The 25,117-nt window shown below is 41.2% G+C and overlaps 1 protein-coding gene across 2 annotated transcripts in view; it reads right to left on the minus strand.

Moving 5' to 3' along the window:
- SLC35F2 (solute carrier family 35 member F2) overlaps positions 1 to 25,117 on the minus strand; it is a 60,715-nt gene that overhangs the window by 10,366 nt on the left and 25,232 nt on the right. For both annotated transcript variants that reach the window (XM_053925595.1, XM_053925594.2), the window contains exons 2-3: positions 3,733 to 3,908; positions 1,666 to 1,793 (exon numbers count right to left, since the gene is read on the minus strand). In XM_053925595.1, coding sequence (XP_053781570.1) covers positions 1,666 to 1,793; positions 3,733 to 3,908 — 304 coding nt within the window. The remainder of the gene's footprint in view (positions 1 to 1,665; positions 1,794 to 3,732; positions 3,909 to 25,117) is intronic.

The raw sequence follows: 25,117 nt of genomic DNA on the forward strand, positions 1-25,117 counted from the left end.
GAATTCCGCTGACAGGCACTCTCCACGGCTGGAGGCAGCTTTAGTTGTTAGATAGCTTTTAAAAAAACATTCTCCTTGCTACAGCCATAAATGCAAAACTTTTGACAACCAAATACTTAGTTTTTTCTAAGAGACCAAAATGAAAAACATGAACTTCAGTCACAAAAACCCAAGTGCAAGTATTTTAACACAACTTTGTGTTCAGATCTTGTACGAATCCAAAACTTTTAATCATCTATAGTCAGAGACCAAAATTTCTGAAAATTGTAACCAAGTCATTGAATTCTGTGTGAGATTATTAGGGTAGATGTGACTACAAAATGCGTATGTACACACTCACATACTTACACCCTCACTGCCCTTTGTTTCAAGTATAGTTAATTTCACTTGTGATGAACTTCATCCTCCAGGTAACTCTTTGTTTCCGTTTTTATGAAATTCTGGCTTTTTTCATGTACCTCCTATAATGTCCGTCTTAACAAATATTTCCTATGTGGCCTTTAAACCCACACCAGTCAAAAACCAAGAGGTTTGCTGTGGGCAGTGCTTAACACAATGTTACAGAAAATAAGTCATTTAATAAAATGCATTTTGGTATTAATAGCATTTAACATATAATCACATTGGAAAAATACTGAGTTTTCATCAATCCTTATCTTTTCCACGTGAGGTCTAATCTCGCCTCAATTTTTCCCCAGTCTTAAAATCTGGAGATCAAATGTGAACATCTCCGTTTTACATAGTGAGAAAAGTAGAAAAATTAGATAAGAAAATTATAAATTCAGCCCTGGCCAGGTAGCTCAGCTGGTTAGAGCATCATCCCAATACACCAAGGTTGCATGTTCGATCCCTGGTCAGGGCACATAAAAGAATCACCCAATGAATGCTTAAATAAGAGGAGCAACAAATCAATGTTTATCTATTTATCTATCTCTCCCATCCACTCTCTCACTAAAATTAATAAATTTTAAAAAATTAAGTTATAAATTCATTAAATGGTGAAGTCTAAACCTGGCAATGGAGTCTATCCCCCTTGTAACTGCGTTTATAAAACCCGGTGGTGTGGGTAACGGTTAGTCAGAGCTACAATACATCCCATAGTCTCCGAACACGAAGACAACCGAATCAGTCTTCCTCAACTGCACCAAGCTGAAAAGTACTGCTACACAGGAATATTTTTCTTTTGATCCAGTGAGAATAAACTAATTCATAAGGATGTAAGTTTTGCCTTTGGCTACCATCTCCTTCCAAGATGTCTGGTAGGTTTCTTCCCCTTGCTCCCTTGTCTTGAATGTGCACTTGACCTGCAGGCCTCCCATTTCTCTGTGGCACCGAGATACACCCATTCTATACGCCATGTGTGAGCAATACACAAACAGAACTCACAACTGCAACTGACAACTAAATGTTGACGCTTATTTTGGTAGAAACGGTTCTAATCTGCTATAGCATTTTCGGTTTGGGAACTCATTAACTTGTCATTTTCACTAATTCCAGGAAACCTTACTCATTAGCACATATGCGTTACTGGAAAACAGACAGCATCCACCTGTGCGTAGGTTTTTCAAGCGAACAGGTTTTCAATAAAATTAGGTTAACACATGTGAGTTCAGATTCTTCTCTTAAGGCTATAGAAACCACGTTGGTTGGAAGACTGCCTCTCACCTGGACACTGGTTAGGGTCGTGTACTGGTACGCTTTGATGATCAAGTAATTAGCCTCCACGTCTGCTAGGCCCAGCAGGATGTACTTCCACCACTTTCTCTTCAAGATGTATAAAAGGTTGTCACTGCCTGGTTGAAAGAAATCTGGATTAGCACACATCACTCCGAAGTGAGGCTGTGCATGCTGATTTAGTGTTTGCTGTGTATTTTGGGTGGGTCCCCCCCATTTCCATTACTCATAACCCAAATTCCTACAACAGTTCTGCAGAGTCAGTCAGATTTTTTCTAGTACGAGACCCCAGCTAAGGTGTCATCACGGTCCACGTGTCCAGTGAAAGTGTCAGAGAGAAAATAAGGAGAACAGTGATTAAATTCCCTTTCCCACTGTGATAGAAATACAATATCCAGATATGGGTTTGGATGTTGCCATTCTTGACAAACTAAATGAAATGTTTTCTAATGAAGTCATTGGCTATTTAACCTCCATTCACGGGCTTCTTCATGGGAAGCTCTGCATGTGGTCATTTTTTGGAAGAGATATGCTCTCGTGAGAAAATTGTCAGTGATAAGTTTGGAAGAAAGACTTAGTGGCACTGTTGAAGAAACACCTTATATTCACCACATTCTATTTATTCATGTTAACTGTGATTCACTTCTTTGGAGAATCTAGCATCACTGGAAATAGAGAGTTGGCACATATATGAGAAGTCTTATTTTAAGATAACCTACAAGCAAATAAAGGTAATGAGAATCACAGCCAGATAATTATCATTAAAACTCAATTAACAGGAAAGTCTTGAGAATACAGAGTTAGTCTTCCTCAGCACGAGATGGGATGAAAGGCACCTAACAGCCATCCCTGTGTTCGCGTCACACTGACCTACTGAAGCCAATGCTCACAGAGGAGAGCAAAGTCCAGGGCTATGGCTCATGTACCAGTTCTATTTCCAGTTCCTAACACTCCCGCCAAATTTGGTATATTCCCCTTTGGAGGGTTTCCCCCCTCCTACATCTGATTTCTGTTTTCTTTCAAAAAAAATGTTTTTTATCATGACACATAGGAATACTGTCAATGCTTTAGGGTTCATATTAAAACGGGGTTAGCAAATACTACATCGATACTTTCATTTTGTGCCTTAGATATGATCAAAATGGAAGGATTGTAACCTCCCAATTGATTTGGGTTACCCATTATCTTCACATTCCTAAATTCGAGCTAATTTAGCTCTTCTTTTGTGGGAAGAATTGTTATTATCATGACTAGCAGTCCCTAATACAGAATGGTGGCAAAAGCGTGGGCTCTGGGGCTGGCTGCCCAGGTTGGAATCCTGGCTCCACCAGTTACTACCTGTACGACTTTGAGGAAGTTATCTGAGTACCACATGCCTCAGTTTGTTCATCTGTGAAGTGGGGGTAATAATAATACTCACCTGACTTGTTGAGAGGCTTCAATGAGTTAATACCAAACCTAAAAAAGCTAAGCAATTAAAATGATGCCTGGCACAAAAATGTTTCTCAGAATCTAGTGTTTTTCCATTTTTGTGTAGCTAGTAAGAAATGAAAACTCTACACTAATTCTAACACAACTTAACCAGCTAGTGATAAAGATGCTAACTCCTCGCCAAGTCCTTGTCTTTGTTTCTCTCGTAACATAGACTCGATCTACGTGCCATTGATGCTCCACTTAGCAGTTTCTCCACTTAGCTGGAAATACAGATTTTGGAGAGTGAGGTTTTTGACTTTAAGTGTTTTAAAATTGTCTCTTGATCTTATCAACAACAGGAAACAAAATAAAACCTAACTCGTAATAGCATTTAAATTTTTTGACAACTTCTACTCCAGCTTGGTGCTACTTATTTTAATCAACAATTTCAGAGATTATGCATAAATCTTTAGTCACTGCTTTCGCAGAATTCAGGTGTCATGGGTTTTTCTAATAGCTTTTATAAAAACAGCAACCATTTTTACTATTCTTAGTTTTGCCTAGTGTTTTATTTTTAAATGTCTAAAAGCCAATTTCTTAACAAAGATAATTTGTTGAAAAGGTTAATTCCCACATTTGGCATACCTGATTGAAATGCCAGCATCACGGTGTAGGTTAATAACAGCAAGCAATAGTTGATAAAGCTCTGAAGCACGGGGGCGTTCACTTTGTATTTTTCTGCCAAATACTGGCTGGTAATGGCTGTTCCACATATACACAAGGACAACATCTGACCCAGGGCAATTGTTTTCAAAATATTCCTAGAAAATAAAGAAGGAAATCTGAATAACTTGCAAGTTACATACCTTGGACACAAACACATAACAAACACAACACACACACTTTAGTGATCAGCAAAAAAGAAAATGTTAATTATTTCAGGTGGTTAATTATTTCATTTTATTGCTTACTTTATATGCACAAAAATTAAACTCTTGGGTTTTTTTTTAAAAGATTTTATTTATTTATGTTTGGAGAGAGGGGAAGAGAGGGAGAAAAAAAAGGGAGAGAAACATTAATGTGTGGTTGCCTCTCATGCGCCCTCTACTGGGGACCTGACCCACAACCCAGGCATGTGCGCTGACTGGGAATCAAACCCACAACCCTTTGGTTCGCAGACCAGCACTCAGTCCACTGAGCCACACCAGCCAGGGCCAAACTTTTGGGTTTTGAGAAACTACATATTTATTCTTTTATATTTCTAATTTCCCCATCATTACCACAAAAATACATATTCTCCCATTTTATTAACCATCCATTTAGAAATCATTTCGATCACTTAGCTATGTCATACACTATTTGAAGTGAGTGTGTGTGTGTTTTATGTGTATGGTTTTTAAAAACTCAGCTTTAACTCATTTTAAAGTCTTCCTACTCATTAAATGTTTAACATATCCTTTCATTCTCCCAGTCTTGATTTCTTCAACTAGAAGTAATGGTTTTCAATGTTACCTGCATGTTGGAATCACAGAGCTTTTAACAATGCCAACGTCAGGCTGTGCCTGATGACCTGAGGCCAATTATGTCATCACATTTTGGGGTGGCTCCTGGGCGGGGTTCAGTGATGGTCAAAGCTCCTCAGGTGATTAGCTCCAACATTCAGCTAAGACTGTGAATCGCTGCTCTAGAGGCTGGCACTTTGAATCCATAAAAGAATAAAACCCAGACCCTCTCCTTTAGCATTTTAAGAGAGGAAGGCACCTTAAGAACCAACTACAAAGCAGCAGTCTTACAACAGTCGTGCAACCAAAGGGCTAGAAGAGCACACAGGTGCTACTGATTAATTCTGAGTGAGGGGCTAGCGGGCAGAGCAAATTGGGAAAGGTTTTGTGGGAGCGGTGACGTTCCAGGAATGTTTGAAAGTATATAAAGGATTTCTAGAGAAAGAAGCATGGAAAAGGGAATTCAGAAAGAAGTCACTAGGACCAAATGCAGAGAGGCACAAACATGCAGGGGTGGCCTCAGGAAACACCAAGAGGCTCAGTGTGCCTGGTGCACAAGGGCCAGAGCAGAGAGGGATAGTAGGTGAGACGCTTAGAAAAGTAAGTTGAGGCCAGTTGATCAAAAGGTTTGAATGGCACACTAAGAAGCTAGGCCTTTATGCCATAGACGGGTGGGAGCCATGGAGGTTTCTGAACAGAGGGATTTGTGAAAGCAACTCTGGTGTTTAGGAAAAGAAGGATCGATGAGATGGGAAATTAGGCAGAGAAGCCAGTAAGAAAGCCAGCACAATGACCCAGGCCAAAGTGAGATCTGAACGAAAGCCATGTCAGCATAAATGGAAAGTAGAGAATGATTTAAAAGACTCTATAGAGCCTAGCACACCATTAAATCTCTGGAGGAGGTGTTGAAAATGATACCTGGGTTTCTAGACCAGATGACTGATGGACTGACCAGGACAGGGAATGCAGGATGAGAGCAGCTTTGTGGCAAGGGGAGAGTAGTGAGCGCAATTTGAGAGCAGAAGAAATTGAGGTGGCTGAAACATCGAGAGGAAAAACAATAAGAGGCTTGAGGCAGGCAGACAGAGACGGCCCCCAGGGAATCTCTGCTTGCTGGTATTACTGCCTCTTGTAATCTCCTCCTCCCAAGTGTGGGTAGGATCTGTGACTTGCTTCTAACCGTTAGAATACAATAAAAGTAATGGGATGTCATTTCCATGAATACGTTACATAAGGTTATAACTTCCATCTTGCTAGGCAACTCTCTCTATTGATTCTCTTCCTTGCTGGCTCGGATGAGACAAGCTGCCATATAGAGAGGCCCACATGGCAAGGAACTGAGGGTGGCAACAACCGGCAAGGAGCTGAGGCCCTCAGTGCCGCAATCCACCAGGAAATGCATCCTGCCAAACCAAAATGTGCTCGGAAGCAGATCCCTCCCCAGTCCAGGCTTCAGGTAAGACTCCGCCCTGGATGACACCCTGACTGCAGCCTATTTGAGACCCCAAAGCAGAGGGCGGAGCTAAGCCTTCCCAGATGCCTGATCCATAAAAACTGTGAAGTAATAAATGTGTGTTAAGTTTGTGGTAATTTGTTACAGAGCAAATAGATAACAAATACAAGGTTAAAACTCTGGACTTCAGAAAGTTAGACCACATCTGTTTTGCTCTCCACTACATATCCAGTGCCTGGTATTTTGTTGTCGCTCAGTAAATAGTTGTTGAATGAATATAAATGGATAAAGTAATTACCATATATATCCAAATATATGGTAACCCCAAATATAATACTCTTCCCCACTTTCCCATGAAGTGCCATCATCAGAGACAGATTCTGAGAGTGCCGTGACGCTGAAGCCAGGAGTGGAAAACATTTTAATAAGGAAGAAATCAATACTGTAGTGTCCAAAACTCCAGAGAGAAGAGATGACATTATAGCTAAAGAGACACAGCTGGCCTGGAAAGCTGGAAGTTGCTAGAGATCTTTGAAGGAAAGCTTTTTGTTAGTGGTAAAGCCTAAAGTCAGATTTTAGTTGGCAGCTGAGTGAGTAAAAGATGAGCACCAAACATAAACAGCTCTTTTTTAAATGATGAAAAGGAGAGCAGGAATGTGGCAACAGTGTGGAGAATAATACTATCTTGTTAAAGTATCAAGGAAACTTACAGATGTTGGGGAGATGAGCAGAAGTGGTAAGAGTAAAACCTTGAAGATTGACAAAACAACTTAAGAGATGATGAAGACTGACAGTTCCTGGAGGGTTTAGGGACAGGGATTGAGAATGTTGCAATTTTTATTTAAAATGTTCTCTCTATAAATAGGTCCTTCCAGAGCTCTTCTACACAAAGTAAAAAACACCAAAACAGCAGAAGGCGGAGAATATGTACTCTAAAAGATTATAAAGTATTCTTTTCTCTGGAGTAGTTGTTTCAGCAACATACAACCAACCTCAAACAATCCTTGCATCAGGGCAGAAAAAGAGAGGGGAAGTTTGCTGGGTGAGACCACCCTCAATACACTCGCAGGACATCTACTTTGTGGAAGGCTATGCAGATACAAAACCGAACAGGCTCTCTCTGTGCCTTGGAGGTTCAGATACGACTGGAAATAAGACGGCATGCAAAGCAGCAATTAAGGCACAGCCAGACAAGTGTGAAGACAGACTAGTTCAAAACAAAAACCTATCTTGATTCAAGAGTTCACAAGATAGGCATAGTGAGGAAAGGCATTCCAAGCAGGAGGAACAGCATATACCAAGGCACAGGGCTGAAACGATATGGTACATTTGGGGACTTCAGGTGGGCTTGTGTAGCTGCAGCACAGAGTGTAGGAGGAAAACAGCAGCAGATGAGGATGGAACACTCAGAACAGAAGCCAGGTCAAGAAGGGTGGTGAGGTCATCGAAATCTTCTAAACATTAAAGTGATTAGCGAGGTGGGAACTGAGCATCTCTAGAGATGCGATTGCATCATGGCACTCAGCACCAAAACCTTACCCTAACGCCTAACACGAAAACAACATACACAGGAGAGCTGACATAGACAGGGGTGTAGAATAATGCCCAGTTTTCTGGACCAGACAACTGGATAGATGGCAGTATGGCTCATCAAGAGCCCCAAAACAGGAGGACGAGGCACACTTGGAAGGGAGAATAACTCCATTTGGAACATGCTGGATTTTGCTGAATTATGCAACAGTCAAGAAGGAACTGGAGAGCATTATGCCAAGTGAAATAAGCCAGGTGGTGAAAGACAAATACCATATGATCTCACCTTTAACTGGAACATAATCAACAAAAGAAAAAAGCAAACAAAATATAACCAGAGACATTGAAGTTAAGAACAATCTAACAATAGCCAGGGCGGGGGGGGGGGGGGGGGGGGCGGGGCGGGGACAGTGGGAAGAGGGGATTACAGGAACTACTATAAAGGACACTTGGACAAAACCAAGGGGGAGGGTGGAGGTGGGGGAGGGAGGTGGGTTCACCTGGGGTGGGGTGGAGGGATGGGGAGAAAATGTAGACAACTGTAACTGAACAACAATAAAATAAAAAAAAAGAAGAAGAGGAGGGAGGAGGAGGAGGGAGGAGGAGGGAGGAGGAGGAGGAAGGAGAAGGAGGAAGGAGAAGGAGGGAGGAGGAGAGGAGGAGGAAGAGGAGGAGGAAAGAAGAAGGAAGAAGGGAGAAGAAGGGAGAAGAACAAGAAGAACAAGAAGAAGAACAAGAATAAGAACAAGAAGAAGAAGAAGAAACGTCCAGTTGGCAGTTTGGGGCTGAGAGAAAGGGCTGAGGTGAAGAAATAGACTTAGGGATCATGAGCACAAAGGAGGTAGCTGAGGTTGGGATATACATGAGATCACTATAATGTATGCATAAAAAATGAAAAGAACACAGATCCGGCCAAGATGGAGGCGTAGGTAGACACACTGCGCCTCCTCGCACAACCAAAAGAAGGACAACAACAATTTAAAAACAAAAAACAACCAGAACTGACAGAAAATCGAACTGTATGGAGGTCCGACAAACCAAGGAGATAAAGAAGAAACATTCATCCAGACCTGTAGGAGGGGTGGCGGAGACGGCCGGCGAGGCAAGGACTCGCAGCAGGGCAGCAGCTGACGGACCCAGCAAGGTGGCAGATTGTGGAACGGGGCAGGCCAGGTTGCAGCTAGCAGACCCCACAAAGTGGTGGCTGGCAAACCCCATGGCCCCACATTTGCACATAGATAGACCGTGAGGAATGGCGTGGGAGCAAAGCAGACCACACAGCCCAGGGCTCCAGCTCTGGGAAATAAAGCCTCAAACCTCTGATTGAAAACACCCCTGGGGGTTGAGGCAGCAGCAGGAGAAACTCCCAGCCTCACAGAAGAGTTCATTGGAGAGACCAACAGGGGCCTAGAACGTACACAAACCCACCCACCCACTCGGGAATCAGCACCAAACGGGCCCAATTTGATTGTGGGTAGCGGAGGGAGTGACTGAAATCCGGCAGAAAGTGGAGCAAGCGCCATTGCTCCCTCTCAGACCCCTGCCCCACATACAGTGTCACAGCTCGGAGACCAGCGTTACCCCACGCTGGTGAACGCCTAAGGCTCAGCCCCTTTATGTAACAGGCACACCAGGACAAAAAAAATGGCCCAAATGAAAGAACAGATCAAAGCTCCAGAAAAAATACAACTAAGTGACGAAGAGATAGACAACTTATCGGATGCACAGTTCAAAACACTGGTTATCAGGATGCTCACAGAATTGGTTGAATTTGGTTGCAAATTAGATGAAAAAATGAAGGCTATGCTAAGAGAAACAAAGGAAAATGTATAGGGAACCAATAGTGATGGGAAGGAAACTGGGACTCAAATCAACAGTATGGACCAGAAGGAAGAAAGAAACATCCAACCAGAAAATAATGAAGAAACGATAATTCAAAAAAATGAGGAGGAGCTTAGGAACCTCCAGGACATCTTTAAATGTTCTAACATCCGAATTATAGGGGTGCCAGAAGGAGAAGAGGAAGAGCAAGAAATTGAAAACTTATTTGAACAAATAATGAAGGAGAACTTCCCTAATCTGGCAAAGGAAATAGACTTCCAGGAAGTCCAGGAAGCTCAGAGAGTCCCAAAGAAGCTGGACCCAAGGAGGAACACACCAAGGCACATCATAATTACATCAGCCAAGATGAAAGATAAGTAGAGAATCTTAGAAGCAGTAAGAGAAAAAGAGACTGTTACTTACAAAGGAGTTCCCATAAAACTATCAGCTGATTTCTCAAAAGAAACCTTGCAGGCAAGAAGGAGCTGGAAAGAAGTATTCAAAGTCATGAAAGGCAAGGACCTACATCCAGGATTGCTCTATCCAGCGAAGCTATCATTTAGAATGGAAGGGCAGTTAAAGTGCTTCCCAGATGAGGTCAAGTTAAAGAAGTTCACCAGCACCCAGCCCTTATTATATGAAATGTTAAAGGGACTTATTTAAGAAAAAGAAGATCAAAAATATGAACAGTAAAATGACAACAAACTCACAGCTATTAACAACTGAACCTAAAAAAAATAAATAAAAAATAATAAAAATAAAAATAAAAACAAAAACTAAGCACACAACTAGAACAGGAACAGAACCACAGAAATGGAGATCACATGGAGGGTTATCAACAGGGGAGTGGGAGGGGAAGAGAGGGGGGAAAGGTACAGAGAATAAGTAGCATAAATCGTAGGTAGAAAATAGACAGGGGGAGGGTAAGAATAGTGTAGGAAATATAGAAGCCAAAGAACTTACATGTATGACCCATGGACATGAACTATAGGGGGGGAATATGGGAGGGAGGGGGTGGGCAGGATGGAATGGAGTGAAGGGGGGGAAATAGGATAACTGTAATAGCATAATCAATAAATACATTTTAAAAAAATTAATTACCATGTAAAAAAAAAGAAAACAAAACAGGGTTTAAAAAAAACAAAACACCCTGGGAAAGAGCAATATTTAAGGGGCTGGAGGAGGAAGAAGAATTATAGATGGAGACGAACGGGCCTGGCCAGAGAGGCAGAGAGCGAACAAGACAGGAAGAACACTCTGGAAGCAAGAGAAAATGGTGTCTCAAGGAGGAGGTGCTCTTCAGTTTGGACAGCAGCACACCCCACTGCCATGCTGGCTCCACTTTCCCCCTCCACAAGCCCAGTATCTACTTAGCAAGAGTCAGTGCTCTGAACCACTGCCTCTAATGGGATCATTCCCTGTCTAATACCTTTCGGTAGTTCCCCTCTGCCCTTAGAGGAAAGCCAAACTTTAACATGGCCTACAAGGCCACCTACCATCTGACCCCTGCCTAGCTCTCCAGCCTCATCTCTGACTACTCTCTCATAGCTTGCATTTTTAATTTTTTAAATTTCTTATAATACATAACCAACATGTATTCATATATCTATCAGTGTAGGGTAAGTGGAGGCAGTCTGGCTTCCTCACCCAGGTGTCTGGGTAACTAAGGGGAGCAGTGTTCCTATAGCCTTGGAGGGGCCTGATAACCAGTGTTCTCATAGCCTTGAGACTGGGTCCAATAAACTGTTCCCATAACATGAAGTGGGCTCGCATGCACGGAATTATGTTATGTTATGTAATGTTCTGGCAGTTTGCTGGCTTTGTTCCCCTCTAGTACTTAAACAGGGAGGGACTCCCTGCTGGGGGCGATGATGATGAGAGACACCCATGGGGACAGGTGCCACACTGGGGAGCAGGGGCCACGACATGAGACATGCAGATAGACACGCAGCTTGCAGCATGTGGGGCTCGCCCACCCGTGAATAAAGGCATGCCAGACATCCCAACGGCTCCGTGAATATTTTTCTGTCTGCATGAATACCGTGAACCTGCCTGGCCTTGAAGGGTGGCAGCACAACCAGGCAGCTTAAGAAATTAAATATTATTGACCTCCAGTCAAGATAGTGGCATAGGCAGAAATGGCTCATCTCTTCACACAACCCCATCAAAATTACAATTAAAATATAGAATAAACATCACTCAGAACCATCAGAAATCGAGTTGAATAGAAGTCTGACAACTACGGAATTAAAGAAACCACATCAATCCAGACTGGTAGGAGGGGTGCAGATGCAGGATGGGGCTGGTCCCTCACCCACGTGTGGTGGATAAAAATTCAGGAGGGATATCCCAGAAGCAAGGAGCCCAGCCCATACCAAGTCCTCCAGCCCAGGCTTCCAGTGCCAGGAAGATAAGTCCCCACAATTTCTGTCTGCAAAAACCAGCAAGTATTGAGTCGATGGAAGAAACTTCTGGAGCCCCAAGCAGTTCCTCTTAAAGAACCCACACATGGACTCACCTACTCAGACTCACTCCCTTTGAGCTCCAGTACTGGGGTAGCAGCTTGAAAGGCATGAGTGGCATACAGGCAGAAACTGAAGTGTCTGATATCAAGGTGAGAAGAGGTCATTGTCCCTTTTCTAAATCCTCCCTCCACAGAGCCAGCAAGCAGGTGCCATACCTGAGACTCCATCAACCTGCCTAACACAATTTGACCTGCCTTGGAGATCCCCAGAAACTCTGCCCCACACAATTTTCACACCCAAGCTGCTTTTCCATATGAATGGCTGGTCTTGGATCATGCTTTGAAACTTCCTAAATCCTCTCAAACAAGCAACAACTGGCCTCAGTGAGCCCCAGGCCTGGCACTGGCAGCAGCCACCCTGGATTCAGAGCTTGACTTCTCCTGGGAATCTCCAAGGCCAGCACAAGTAGCAGCCATCTCAGATTGCTTTAGAGCTCAGACAGGGTGGCCCCGGGCAAAACACAGGTGGGGGTTGACCTTGGCCTACACCTCCAGGGAAAACCCAGGGACAGTGCATCCAGGGGACAGCTACAGAGTATGTCAGAGCACCATGACCCTGCCCCTGCACAGCTGATCCTCAATGGAGGGCAGACATTGGTGGTAAGCGGTCACAGCCAAACCTTGCAGCTGACTGGCCTGGCTAAATCCCTCCCATTGATCTGCCAACAGCAACCAAGACTCAACTACAAGAGGGTGTAGTCAGCTCTCACAAAGGGCGCACCTTGAGTACCCAGCTTGGGTGATAGAGGAGGCTGTGCCACTGGCCCTACAGGACACCTACTACATTAGGCCACACTACCAAGACACTGAGTCATAGCAGCTCTTCCTAATACATTGAAACAAACACAGGGAGGCTGTCAAAATGAGGAGACAAAGAAACATGACTCAGATGATAGAACAAATCAAAACTCCAGAAAAATAACTAAACAGAAGAAAGATAGGCAATCTATCAAATGCAGAGTTCAAAACACTGGTTATAAGGATGCTCAAGGAACTTAGTGAGGACCTCAACAGCATAAAAAAGATTCAGTCAGAAATGAAGGATACACTAATTGAAATAAAGAACAATTTACAGGCAAACAACAGTAGAATGGATGAAGCTGAGAATCAAATCAATGATTTGGAACATAAGGAAGCAAAAAACAACCAACTGGAACAAGAAAAAGACCCCCCCCCCCCAAAATGAGGATAGTGTAAGCAGCCTGTAGGACAACTTCAAGCCTTATAACATTTGCATCAGAGGGACACCAAGAAGAGAAAAGAAAGAGAGAGAAATTGGACATCTATTTGAAAAAATAATGAAAGAAAACTTCTCTAATTTGCTAAAGGAAATAGACATGCAACACCAGGAAGCACAGAGTCCCAAATAAGATGGATGCAAAGAGGCCCACTCCAAGACACATCATAATTAAAAGGTCAAAGGTTAAAGATAAAGAGAGAATCTTAAAATCAGCAAGAGAAGTTACTTACCAGATGGCTGACAGATGGGAGGGGGAGGGGGAGAATGGGTAAAGAGGTGAGGGGATTAAAAAGTACAAATGGGTAGTTACAGAATAGCCACGGGGATATGATGGACAGTATAGGAAAAGGAGAGGCCAGAGAACACCCAAGACCCACGGACATGAACGATGGTGTGGGGATTGCCTGAGGGAGTGTGCTGGGTGTTGGGGGTGGGGGGACAAAGGGAGAAAAATCAGCACAACTGTAATAGCACAATCAATAAAACATAATTTTAAAAAAGAAATAAAATATTGGCAATATCAACATATCCCCCTTGTGTTTGTCCCAATCTCTTAGCCCTCCTGAGGTACCTGTAACTACTTTCCAGAACTTGGCATTTATCATACCATGGGTTTCCATATAATTTAATATTTATATGAGTATCTCTGAAGTATAAATAGCATTGCTTTCCTTGTTTTTAAATTTTATAGAAAGAGCATCATAATATATGTGTACTTTTGCAACTGGCTGTTTTGATCAAAATTGTTTGAGAGATTCTTCTATAGTGATACATTAGTTCTACTTCACTCCTTTCCATAATATGATATAACACACTTTACCCATTCCTTGTGAATATTTAGGTTGTATTCCAATTTTTTTAAATTTTTTGTTCTTATAAATAATGCCTCTACAAACATTCTGGCTTATGTCTCCTGATGTACATACCTAAAGAGTTTTTCTGGTTTTTAACAAGCTGGTGTGGATGGGTTACTGATGTGCTAAAACGCAGTCTCCTGGGCACTCAGGATGGCCCGCTGGGGACCACGGCAGGCACCCATACGCTGGAGGCAGGGGACTCAAGAGCACCTACAAATATTATGACTTTCTATTCATACCACGTGAAGTGTAAAGGAATCATTTGCTTTAAAGATATATCTAAGAATGAAATTGTTGGTCTTAGGCATCTTCAAATTTACTTGTTTTGCTAGACAGCTTTTAAAAAAAAATTTAAATATATTTTATTGAGGATGCTATTACAGTTGTCCCATTTCTCCCCCTTTATTCCCCTCTGCCCTGCACACCTCCTCCTACCCACATTCCCCCCTTTAGTTCATGTCCATGGGTCATACATTTAAGTTCTTTGGCTTCTCCATTTCCTATACTATTCTTAACCTCCCCCTGTCTATTTTCTACCTACCATTTATGCTATTGATAGCATACCTTTTTCCCCTCTCTCCTCCTTCCACTCCCCCACTGATAATACTCCATGTGATCTCCATTTCTGTGGTTCATGTTCCTGTTCTAGTTGTTTGCTTAGTTTGCTTTTGTTTTTGTTTTAGGTGTGGTTATTAATAACTGCATTTGTTGTCATTTTACTGTTCATATTTTTATTGTCTTTTTCTTAGATAAGTCCCTTTAACATTTCATATAATAAGGGCTTGGTGATGATGAACTCCTTTAACTTGACCTCATCTGGGAAGCACTTTATCTGTCCTTCCATTCTAAATGAAAGCTTTGCTGGATACAGTATTCTTGGATGTCGGTCCTTGCCTTTCATGATTTTGAATACTTCTTTCCAGCTCCTTCTAGCCTGCAAGGTTTCTTCTGAGAAATGATTGGACAGTCTTATGGGAACTCCTTTGTAGGGAACTGTGTCCTTTTCTCTTACTGCTTCTAAGATTCTCTCGTTCTGCTTCATCTTGGGTAATGTAATTATGATGTGCCTTGGTGTGTTCCTCCTTGGGTCCAGCTTCTTTGGGACTCTCTGAGCTTCCTGGACTTCCTGGAAGTCTATTTCCTTTGCCAGATTAGGGAAGTTCTCCTTCATTATTTGTTCAAATAAGTTTTCAATTTTTTGTTCTTCCTCTTCTCCTTCTGGTACCCCTATAATTCGGATGTTGGAACATTTAAACATGTCCTGGGGGTTCCTAAGCCTCTCCTAATTTTTCTGAATTGTTGTTTCTTCATTCTTTTCTGGTTGGATGTTTCTTTCTTCCTTCTGGTCTACACCATTGATTTGAGTCCCAGTTTCCTTCCCATCACTGTTGGTTCCCTGTACATTTTTCTTTATTTCACTTTTCATAGACTTCATTTTTTCATCTAATTTGCAACCAAATTCAACCAATTCCAATTCTGTGAGCATCCTGATTACCAGTGTTTTGAACTATGCATCTGATAGGTTGTCTATCTCTTCGTCACTTAGTTGTATTTTTTCTGGAGCTTTGATCTATTCTTTCATTTGGGCCATTTTTTTTCATCTTGGCACACCTGTTATGTAGTAAGGGACAGAGCATTAGGTGCTCACCAGGGCGGGGCACCCTTCGGTGCTGCGCTGTGATGCTATATGCGGAGGAGGGGTCTGAGAGGGAGCAATGGCGCTTGCTGCACTCTGTGCCGGTTTTCAGTCACTCCCCCCGCTACCCACCATCAAATTGGGCCCTTCTGGTGCTGCTTCCTGGGTGGATGGGTTTGTGTGCGTTCTAAAACCCTGTTGGTCTCTCCAACGAACTCTCCTGTGAGGCTGGGAGTTTCTCCCACTGCTGCCTCAACCCCCACAGGTGCTTTCAATTAGAGGTTTGAGGCTTTATTTTTCTGCGCTGAAACTCTGGGTTGCATGGTTTGTCTCGCTCCCCAGTTGTTCCTCCCACAAATGTGGGACTCCCCAGTCCACAATCCACCGCCTTGTCAGGTCCACCAGCAGCTGCCTTGCCCCGAGTCCTCTCCGCCTGGCTGCCCATCTCTGCCCCTCTTACCGGTCTGGATGAATGTGTCTTCTTTAACTCCTTGGTTGTCGAACTTCCACACAGTTCGATTTTCTGTCAGTTCTGGTTGTTTTTTGTTTTTAAATTTGTTGTTGTCCTTCTTTTGGTTGTGCGAGGAGCACAGTGTGTCTACCTACGCCTCCATCTTGGCTGGAAGTCTTAGACAGCTTTTTAAAGGTTATATTACTTCATTTAGTTTACTCTTGAAAGGAAGGAGCTGAAAACCTCCACCCTTCAAGGGGGAGAAACAATATCACAGACTAGCCAGAGGTAGACATTAGGCTAGGGAAGGACATTTGTGCCCAGGTGAGCAAAGGGTTAACGACTCGCTCCCACAGAGGCAGTAGTTGTGTAAGGACACTCTACCTATCACCGGCTGCTGGGGCAACCTGGATCCAGTTTACTACCTCTTCTTCTGTGCTCACTTCTTCCTGAAGAAGGCATGGATTCTGGATTTTAGGCTGCCCTACCCTGGGCAATAATTCACCACGTGTCCCCATAGACTAGGAGTCTACAGAGCCAAAGTCAGAGAATGAAAAAGTATATTTTATGGGCACAAGTGTCATTGTCCCTAGCTACTTACTTCCCTCAGGAAACTTGTGGTGAAGGGTACCTGGCCAAATACATGGCTCCAATTTTTCTGTATTTCATGATCACGTGGTACCATCACAGCACACATTTCCAGCATGATCCTCACAACAACCCCAAGGAAAGTAGTCTTTCTACACTCCTGTCACAGGTTGGGAGCAGGAGACTCAGAGTGGGTTCTCAATTCACCCACAGTCATAGTTAGTCAAATGCAGAGGAAGTCGGCGCCCTTAAAAGACTAGCTCAAGGAGTTCAACTTAGCTTAAAGAATCAGATCGAGGGAAACAGCTCCTCTCCTGGAAGAAAGTCTCAGAATTATAAAACTTGGCGCTAATGCCCACTTTTTTAGGTGAAGAAACTGGCCCAGAAAAGGGAGGTGCTTTACCTAAGACCATACAGAAGCAGAGCTGACGCCCAAATTTCTGATCATTAAACATCTGCTGTCCCACCATAGCACATGGTCTTGGGATAATAACTGAGGTCATCCCTCGGAGTTGATATCTTCTTACCTTCTGTATCTCTCTCTTCTCACTCTCTTTCCTCCCAACACCCCTCTTTACCCTCCTTCACTTCTCCGTTATTATTTTATAACAGAGTTCATATTATTAAATCCCTTCTTCAAAGGATCCTTGCAACCCATCTCGCCATCAGGAAATGATTCTAGCTTGATTTCTCTCCCACCCCTAACACTGCTTTCCTGTGCACCAGGGGCCAACTTGGCTGTCCAAACTCCAGGCTGCTGTAAAGCTAATCAAATGGCCGATAACCTAATCAAACCCAGAACATTTTTCACATCCCAAAACGGACTTGGAAGCAATTATAAATTTGAAATAAGTGAGAATAAGAAGTGTGGAAGCACTGAGCCCTGTTCACAAATTTACAAAATTTCTCCGGTAACCTCATATATGCATTCTAACACAGCACAATTAAGCACGCTGTCTTCCAACTGTAAAGTATAACCATCTTCTAAAAAATAAGAGAGGGAGTCACAAATTCCGTATGAGATTTAAAGTTACAGGAATGTACTTCTCTTGGCTCCAAATCATAATGACCTCATCTATAATGGAAGAGCAAGAGGGAGGGGGAGGGAGAGAGGCAGAAGGGGCTGAGGGGGATGGAGGCTGAACAAAAGGAGAAAAAAGAGGACAACAGACTTGTAGAGAAAGACAGCAAAGGCCTCAAAACAATTTTTGTTACCTATGGCTTCATATTTAAGCATTTGCATTTCACCACAAGGTTCCTGTGAACTGTGAACGGAAGCCAGGGGTTCTTTACACCATAACAAAACCTGTTCCTCTCCAAAGGAAGCTGCCAGGAACAATGTGCATGTAGCCATGGGCTATATCCTGTCACTGTTTGTTTCAAATGGAAGCTCCACTGAAATGCACTTCAAAGGCAGGATATGGTTCAACTCCAAGACATGTTTCCCAAGGTGGCTTCACGCTGTGGGAGCCAGGCCAGGAGAAAGCAGAAAAAGAGTTGTGGATAATTTGGGGCAGATTTAGGAAAACAGGTAGGAGATAAACTGAGTAAAGTCACTTCTGACTACTTTACTATTTGGATATATTGTATGAATTGAAGGATTGAAAAAAAAAAAGTATTTTATGGCATTTTATTTCCCCACGGCTTCCTTTCAGGAAACGTAAAGACCCTTGATCACAGACCAGCAATGTGAACAATTTCCAGAAAGATTCCAAAATGAAAGAAAGGCTATGATGTAGAGTTTTGCCTAATGCAAACACCAGTTTTACATGAAATATATGAGACACAATGATGAAATTGATTCATTTCTTTAGTTCTTCTTTATTTGCAACATCAAGTTAGACCGGCAGTCCTCTAGCTGGGTGTATACTAAATAATTATTGAGAGCTTAAAAAGAAAAAAAAATGACATCCAGGCTAGCCCAAACCAACTGAATCAGATTCTCAGGAAGTGGGGTCCAAATATCAGCCTATTTTTAAAAAGTCTCCTGGATGAATCTAATATGCACGAAGGATGGCAAACTGCTGAATTATTCTTACCCTTTTAGTTGAAGAAAGAAAGTGTTCCAAATGACGGATGAAATACATTGTTTGAACGCAAATTACACATTTTTCTTTACATTATGTGTCAATAAACCTGGGCTGCTAGATCACACATTGTCAGCTAAAGGTAGGACTTAGCAGTAGAGCTAAAAGACTTCTACAGAACATAGCTTCTTAGGGGACATTTTAAAATTCATTACATCTGCCACCTGTAAATACCTGGTACAGAATAATACCTTCAGCACTTCTGTAAAAATCCTATTACAAATCTGAAAAGAAATATTCATTTAAAGCAAATCCTCATATTTAGCACACAGATTACCTCGGTCTGTTACTGGAGCATTTTAAATCATATTAGAAGCAAGCTAGAAAACAACATAAGTGGTTTTTCTTCACATAGTGAGTAGCAGCCTGGTTGACCATTATATTCTTTCCATATCTACATTTCTATGGTTCAAAAATTTAGCCATTAGTGCATCACCTAATTCTAATTAGTGTAAATAGCTAACTAGCAGTTTTGAAGAACACACACTCTGATATACTAGGACGTCCACTCAAAGTGGACAAGAAAGTCAAATTTCAAAGAACAGAAAATGTACTATTGTGTAAGCATTATTACCTTAAAAGGAAGGCAAGTAAAGAAAGGAGAATTTTATGGCATTTTTTTCCTCACTGAGTTATATCTTATTCACAGTAGGTGCTCAGTAAATGTGTATTAAATTAATGAATAAATGCTGCAATAAATTATTGAGATGCCATAATGTTAAGATGCATGATAGGAGACCCTGATAGGACTCCCGTAGAAGTGAACTCAAGGCATTCACAGCAGAACAAAGATGAGCTCAGGAGTTAGATAACACAGGGAGCTAAATCAAATTTGAAACACGGGAGATAAGAAAGGGGAGCAGGCAAGTGCAAACAGTGGTCTGCATCATTTTTGGTTTCGCTTTGTAAAAGGCTGTAGAGATTGCACCCCAGATAAAGCCTTCGGGAAAGGGGTATTCCTTCTGAACACAGTGGAAAGTACGTTAGGCTTTGATTTAGAGTAACTCCATCTCTCATTAGTGTTATGAGTTGAATAAGTTAGCCAGCCTCTCAAAAACTTTGTTTTGCTTTGTTTTAATGGGTGTAATACCACTTGTATGGGTTCAAGGACTAATTGATGCAACCCATGTAAAAATGTCTACCACCTTGGGCACTCAATGAATTTTGTTTCCTTCCTCTGGTTCACTCAGCCTTCGGAAACACCTTGACCAGCGCTGTCCAATAGAACTTCCCGCAACGGTGGAAATGCTTTATATCTACACCATCCAAAACAGTAGCCTCTAGTTATGTAGCAATCAAGCACTTGAAATAGAGATAATGTGAATTTTTAAACATATGTAATCACAATTTAAAGGTAACAGGCTATTACCATATTGGACAGTGTAGCCATGGCCAGCATCATGCAATAGAAGTTACTTCAGTGACAGAAACATTTGAGAAGTGGCTCCTGAGCATTTGAAATGTGGCTAATAGTGTGAATGAGGAACTAAATTTTCCCCTTTATTTCGCTGTAATTCATTTTCAATTAAATAGCCACACATGGCTGGTGGCTACACAGCTCCAGACCAGAGCTTTTAAATCTTAATGTTACAGGAATCACCTGAGGATCTTGTTAGATTACATATTCTGATTGAGTAGCTTGAGAGAAGCCTGAGTTTCCGCATTTCAGACAAGCTCTCAGGTGATGCCTGTGCTGTTGGTCCACAGACCACACCTTGGACCACACCTCGAGGAGCAAAGCTCCAAACCTGGGCCTCCGATTCTGAGGCCTCTGAACTTTGGGAACCCATGGAGCTGTGACAGAAATCCATTGGCTGCTCGAGAGCTGTCTTTGACACTTCAGAAAGCTTAGCAGGACTGCTGACCATTGCTGGTAAGGATGCGAAATGATACAATCCTTACAAGGCTGGTGGAGAGGGGCACAATTTCTAAATTTTGATCCTGGGAATCTATTCCTTAGACACTTTGGCAAAAATACTAAAGGTACACATGCAGGCTATTCATTGCTTCACGATTTGTAACAGTAAAAAACTAAAGAAAAAACTGAATGTTTACCAACAGGGAACTGGTTGAATGAACACAAAGGAGTACTGTGCAGCTATAAAAAGCAAGACAAATATTTCTATGTGCTGCTGTAAAGTGACTGCCAGGATACGCTTTAAAAAGAAGCAAATATGGAGGGAAAATGGGTATGAGATGCTAACACTTACCTATCTTTGTTAATATTTTTAAATGTAAAGAGAAAAATAAAAACTTTTTAAAGTCAACTATAGATCAGGAAAAAAAGCAAAGTAAAAGGTATATGTGTCTAAATATATCTTGTTTTATAGATTTGTCTTTGGAGCCATGTAAATAAATATTTTACATAGTTATAAAACAAAAATTAATTTTTAAAAAAGCCACATCTAAAATAAAAAAACAAATTTAAAAGAAACTGAAGGATACTTTAAGCTGGTCTGTAAAATGAAATAAAGAGGAATTATTCCAGGTGACCTTAGAACACGCTAATTTTATAATACATTCCTACTAGAATATAGTGTAAGAATTGTAAAATATCTTAAATTGTTTGGAGGAGGTATTGATAGTACCTTCGGGTTGTGGAATAAAGCAAGAAATTATATTAATATGTTAATTTTTGGTACAGGAAAAAAGGTGTAAGATTAAAGAGGTTAAGCTGAAAAAACCCTATAGTTGTGAATTTTATTGAACAAATAAACTGAGAAGACATTTTATATTTTTGTAAGTATGGACTTCCTATCTTCGTTCACTGTAAAGCCCTGAAACAATGACCAACCATCAATCATGAACACTCCTGTGCCTAGAACATGGCGACTCAGTAATACTTGGTACTAAAAAGAACTAGAGCTCCTTGGAGACTGATTTCAGACCTGGGCGAGAAAAGTACAAAATAGGCCTGGAGCGCCTGTCACCCCGAAGAGCCACGGGGTGGACAGAAAGATGTTCCGAGCATCCGTCAGAGCAACTACAATGGACTGAAACACCTCCAATACCTTTAAATCCACAAGTTAATCATGATACTTAAATGTTTCAAAAAATAACTCATTGGGCATCTTTGAAGGATGTTAGGGAACCAAGAGATGATTTTGAAAACTGGCAAATAAAGGGGAAAAAAGCAAACATTTTTCCTGCCCTTCAAATTTAAATTATACTTCAAGGTAATAAATTGATGATAGTTTGTCTTTGTAGAAGTATGTAGATTATAAATAAAAATAAAATGACAGAAATAGAATATCATTTTATAATCACTTATAAAATAATGAATCTAGCCCTGGCTGGTGTGGCTCAGTGGATTGAGTGCCGGCCTGCAAACCAAAGAATCGCCGGTTTGATTCCCAGTCAGGGCACATGCCTGGGTTGTGGGTGAGGTGTGTGATAGGCAACCACACTCTATTGTTTCTCTCTCTCTTTCTCCTTCCCTTCCCCCTCTCTAAAAATAAATAAATAAAATAATTTTTTTAAAAATGTTTAAATAATGAATCTAGGTAATAAACCCCAAAGACCCTAATATAACGAAAAGAGAGGCAGGCGAACGTTACATACCTTGTGACAGCAGCACATAATGTCAATGCAACATTCTTGCCAAAAAGAAAAATACAGGACCACGGGACTTTTAACAGGTCTGCGGTCCATGAGAATATTCCGGGGAATCGATGAACTTAGATGGGAAAAAATAGATCCTTATTTTCAGTAACATTTACTAAAGTTTAATATTCCCTTCAATTATGAACAAAGACAACAAACCATATAGTACTAGCAGCAGCTATGAGTTTGCTACAAAAGAACTCACAGACATTTTCGTATCATGCAACAACCGTTGCTGAAATCAAAACATTGCTTACATTCGTCAGGACTCCAAAATCATGGTAGTTAAAGACCCATTGTAAGATCTAATTTGTGTTCTTTTAATAAAAGAATCACATATAGTTGGGGGGAGTACTGCGGGGGGAGATGCAGACCACTGTAATTGAACGATAAAATAATTTTAAAAAATAAATAAAAAAATAAGAATGCATTCAAAGTAAATGGAAAACCTAAATGTAAGACTAAAACTATAAGACCCTGAGAAGATTTTTTAAAAAGCACATATATTAACATATCACAATGTATTTTTAATAGTTTAATAGATGTAATTGGTTACTATTATAATCCTATGTATTTTACTTTATGCCTTTAAAAACATTATTCTGAGAAGGAAATACTTGAAACCCACCAGAAAGATACAATCAGCAAAACTCAGAATATGGAAAAATCTGCATGACAAATGGACTACTTCCTCGAAAATAAACTGCAAGAATAAGGGGAAGCCTGCAGAAGAAAGAGATGTAGATCTAACAACCTTGAAATACATGGCCTTATGTGCATCTTGATTTTTGTCAATGAAAGAAAGTCCAAACCTATAGAAAAATTTTATAAGCGTTTATTTACACCAATAACTTAGGAAGCAAGACCTCAATGGATTGAGAAAAGGCTTCTGAAAATGACAATATGTCATTAGTTACTTTTATACATTTAGAGTCAAAGGAGAAAAGCTAAGAAAGGCTACATGAAATCCACTGGTGGTAGATTAAGGAAATGGCAGAAAGCAAAGCAGGGAGATCTCTAAGATTGGATAAAAAGTAAAACAGAGAGATATATACTTCTACATTGGTGGATATAGGATAGTTAATATTTAACACTTACAGTAAATAGAGATGATATGTGGGCAACAAGATAATAATGAGAAGTTTCAAAACTAAGGAAGCTACAGGCCTGGGGTGTGGCTGCCCACCATGCCTCGCCCAGCTGGAATTTATGATCACGTCACCCTCTGTGGCTCCTTTCAGCCCTCGGCCCTTGTCAGATCTGCTGTGCGGCCCCTTTTTCGTTCAGGATTTGAATAAGCTATTCATAAAATTATGTGACAATTGCGGAAATTTGAACATGGACTAGATATTTGATATTAAGAAATAATTTTTAATTCTTTGGTGGAATAATAGTATTATTACTATTTTTAAAACCTTATATTTTAGAGATTAATACTGAAATATTTATGCATGAAATTATATGATACCTGAGATTTACTTTAAGATAGTCCAGAAGAAGTGAAGCAGAGAGGTATACAGGAAACAAGATGAGTTGATAACTATTGAAACTGGGTGATAGGTACATCTCAATACATAATAGTCACTAATTTTATTTGAACATTCCCATAATACAAAAATTAAAAAATAAAAAAAGCCTAATTGCCCTGGCTGGTGTGGCTCAGTCGGCAGGAGTGTTACCTCGTAAACTGAAAGGTCGAAGATTTCATTCCCAGTCAGGGCACGTGCCTGGGTTGTGGACTCAGTGGTCCCCAGGCAGGGCGCATAAAAGAGGCAACCATGAATGTTTCTCTCCTCCCTCTCTCCCTCCCTTCCCTTCTCTCTAAAATCATAAGCATGTCCTCAGGTGAGGATTTAAAAACTGAAAAAATAATAAACAAATAATTTTAAAAGCCTAACATAAGCCCTGCATTTACCCATGATAAGGCTGTATGGACAAACCGAAACATCACATTTATTTGCTTTCAGATATAATTACACAAATCAAGTGTAGTAACACTCATTTTCTCTTTGCTATTCAGAAGCTTAGTGTGTGATCAGTTAAAGGAGAGAAAATAAATTCATTATTGCTTAACAACTGCAACACAAAGGAGTTGTAAAATCTTTCTAAGTATATAATTCCTGGCAGAAAAATAATAAAAGGGGGTTATAGTGGAGGAAAACCTTGACAGTTGCTCATCTAATATAAAATGCCTCACACTGTATTCTACTTGGTATATGTCTCAGGTTCCCCAGGTGGGTTGTACGCTCCTGAAAGGCAGAATCAAGGTCGTATTCATCTTCGTTCCTCCACTGAGTGAGTCAATATGGATGCTGAATGGCTGCAAAGGTGAAAAAATGCCAACGGTGAAGGCAGCCTTTCTAAAGCCCCGATTAGTCTGTCTGCAGCAGGTGGAACTACCGCGGACTACAAAAAGAAGTTGCTCTACCGTGAACCTAGAAATGTTGTCGACCCAAATACCACCAGGAAGCATTCAAGTTTAAAATGAAAACATAAAGTAAGTTGCAATGCATATTGAAACAGGACACGGTGATGGGGGTCTGTTCTGCTGGGCAATATAAATTTTAGAAAAAGGAAACCTGCCAAATTTCTCCAGTGTAAGATAGGAATAAAAGTCCCTGGTTACAGTAACAATTCAATCTTAACTGCTTGCAAGGCAGATACCAAGAGTGTAAGAGTGTCATGAAGGAGATGGGGACATGAATTCCTTTTGTCCTTGCTCTAGATTCACCAAGCAA

Source organism: Desmodus rotundus, chromosome 5 (genome assembly GCF_022682495.2).
Source record: "Desmodus rotundus isolate HL8 chromosome 5, HLdesRot8A.1, whole genome shotgun sequence".
In the NCBI taxonomy this organism is placed as follows: Eukaryota; Metazoa; Chordata; class Mammalia; order Chiroptera; family Phyllostomidae; genus Desmodus; species Desmodus rotundus.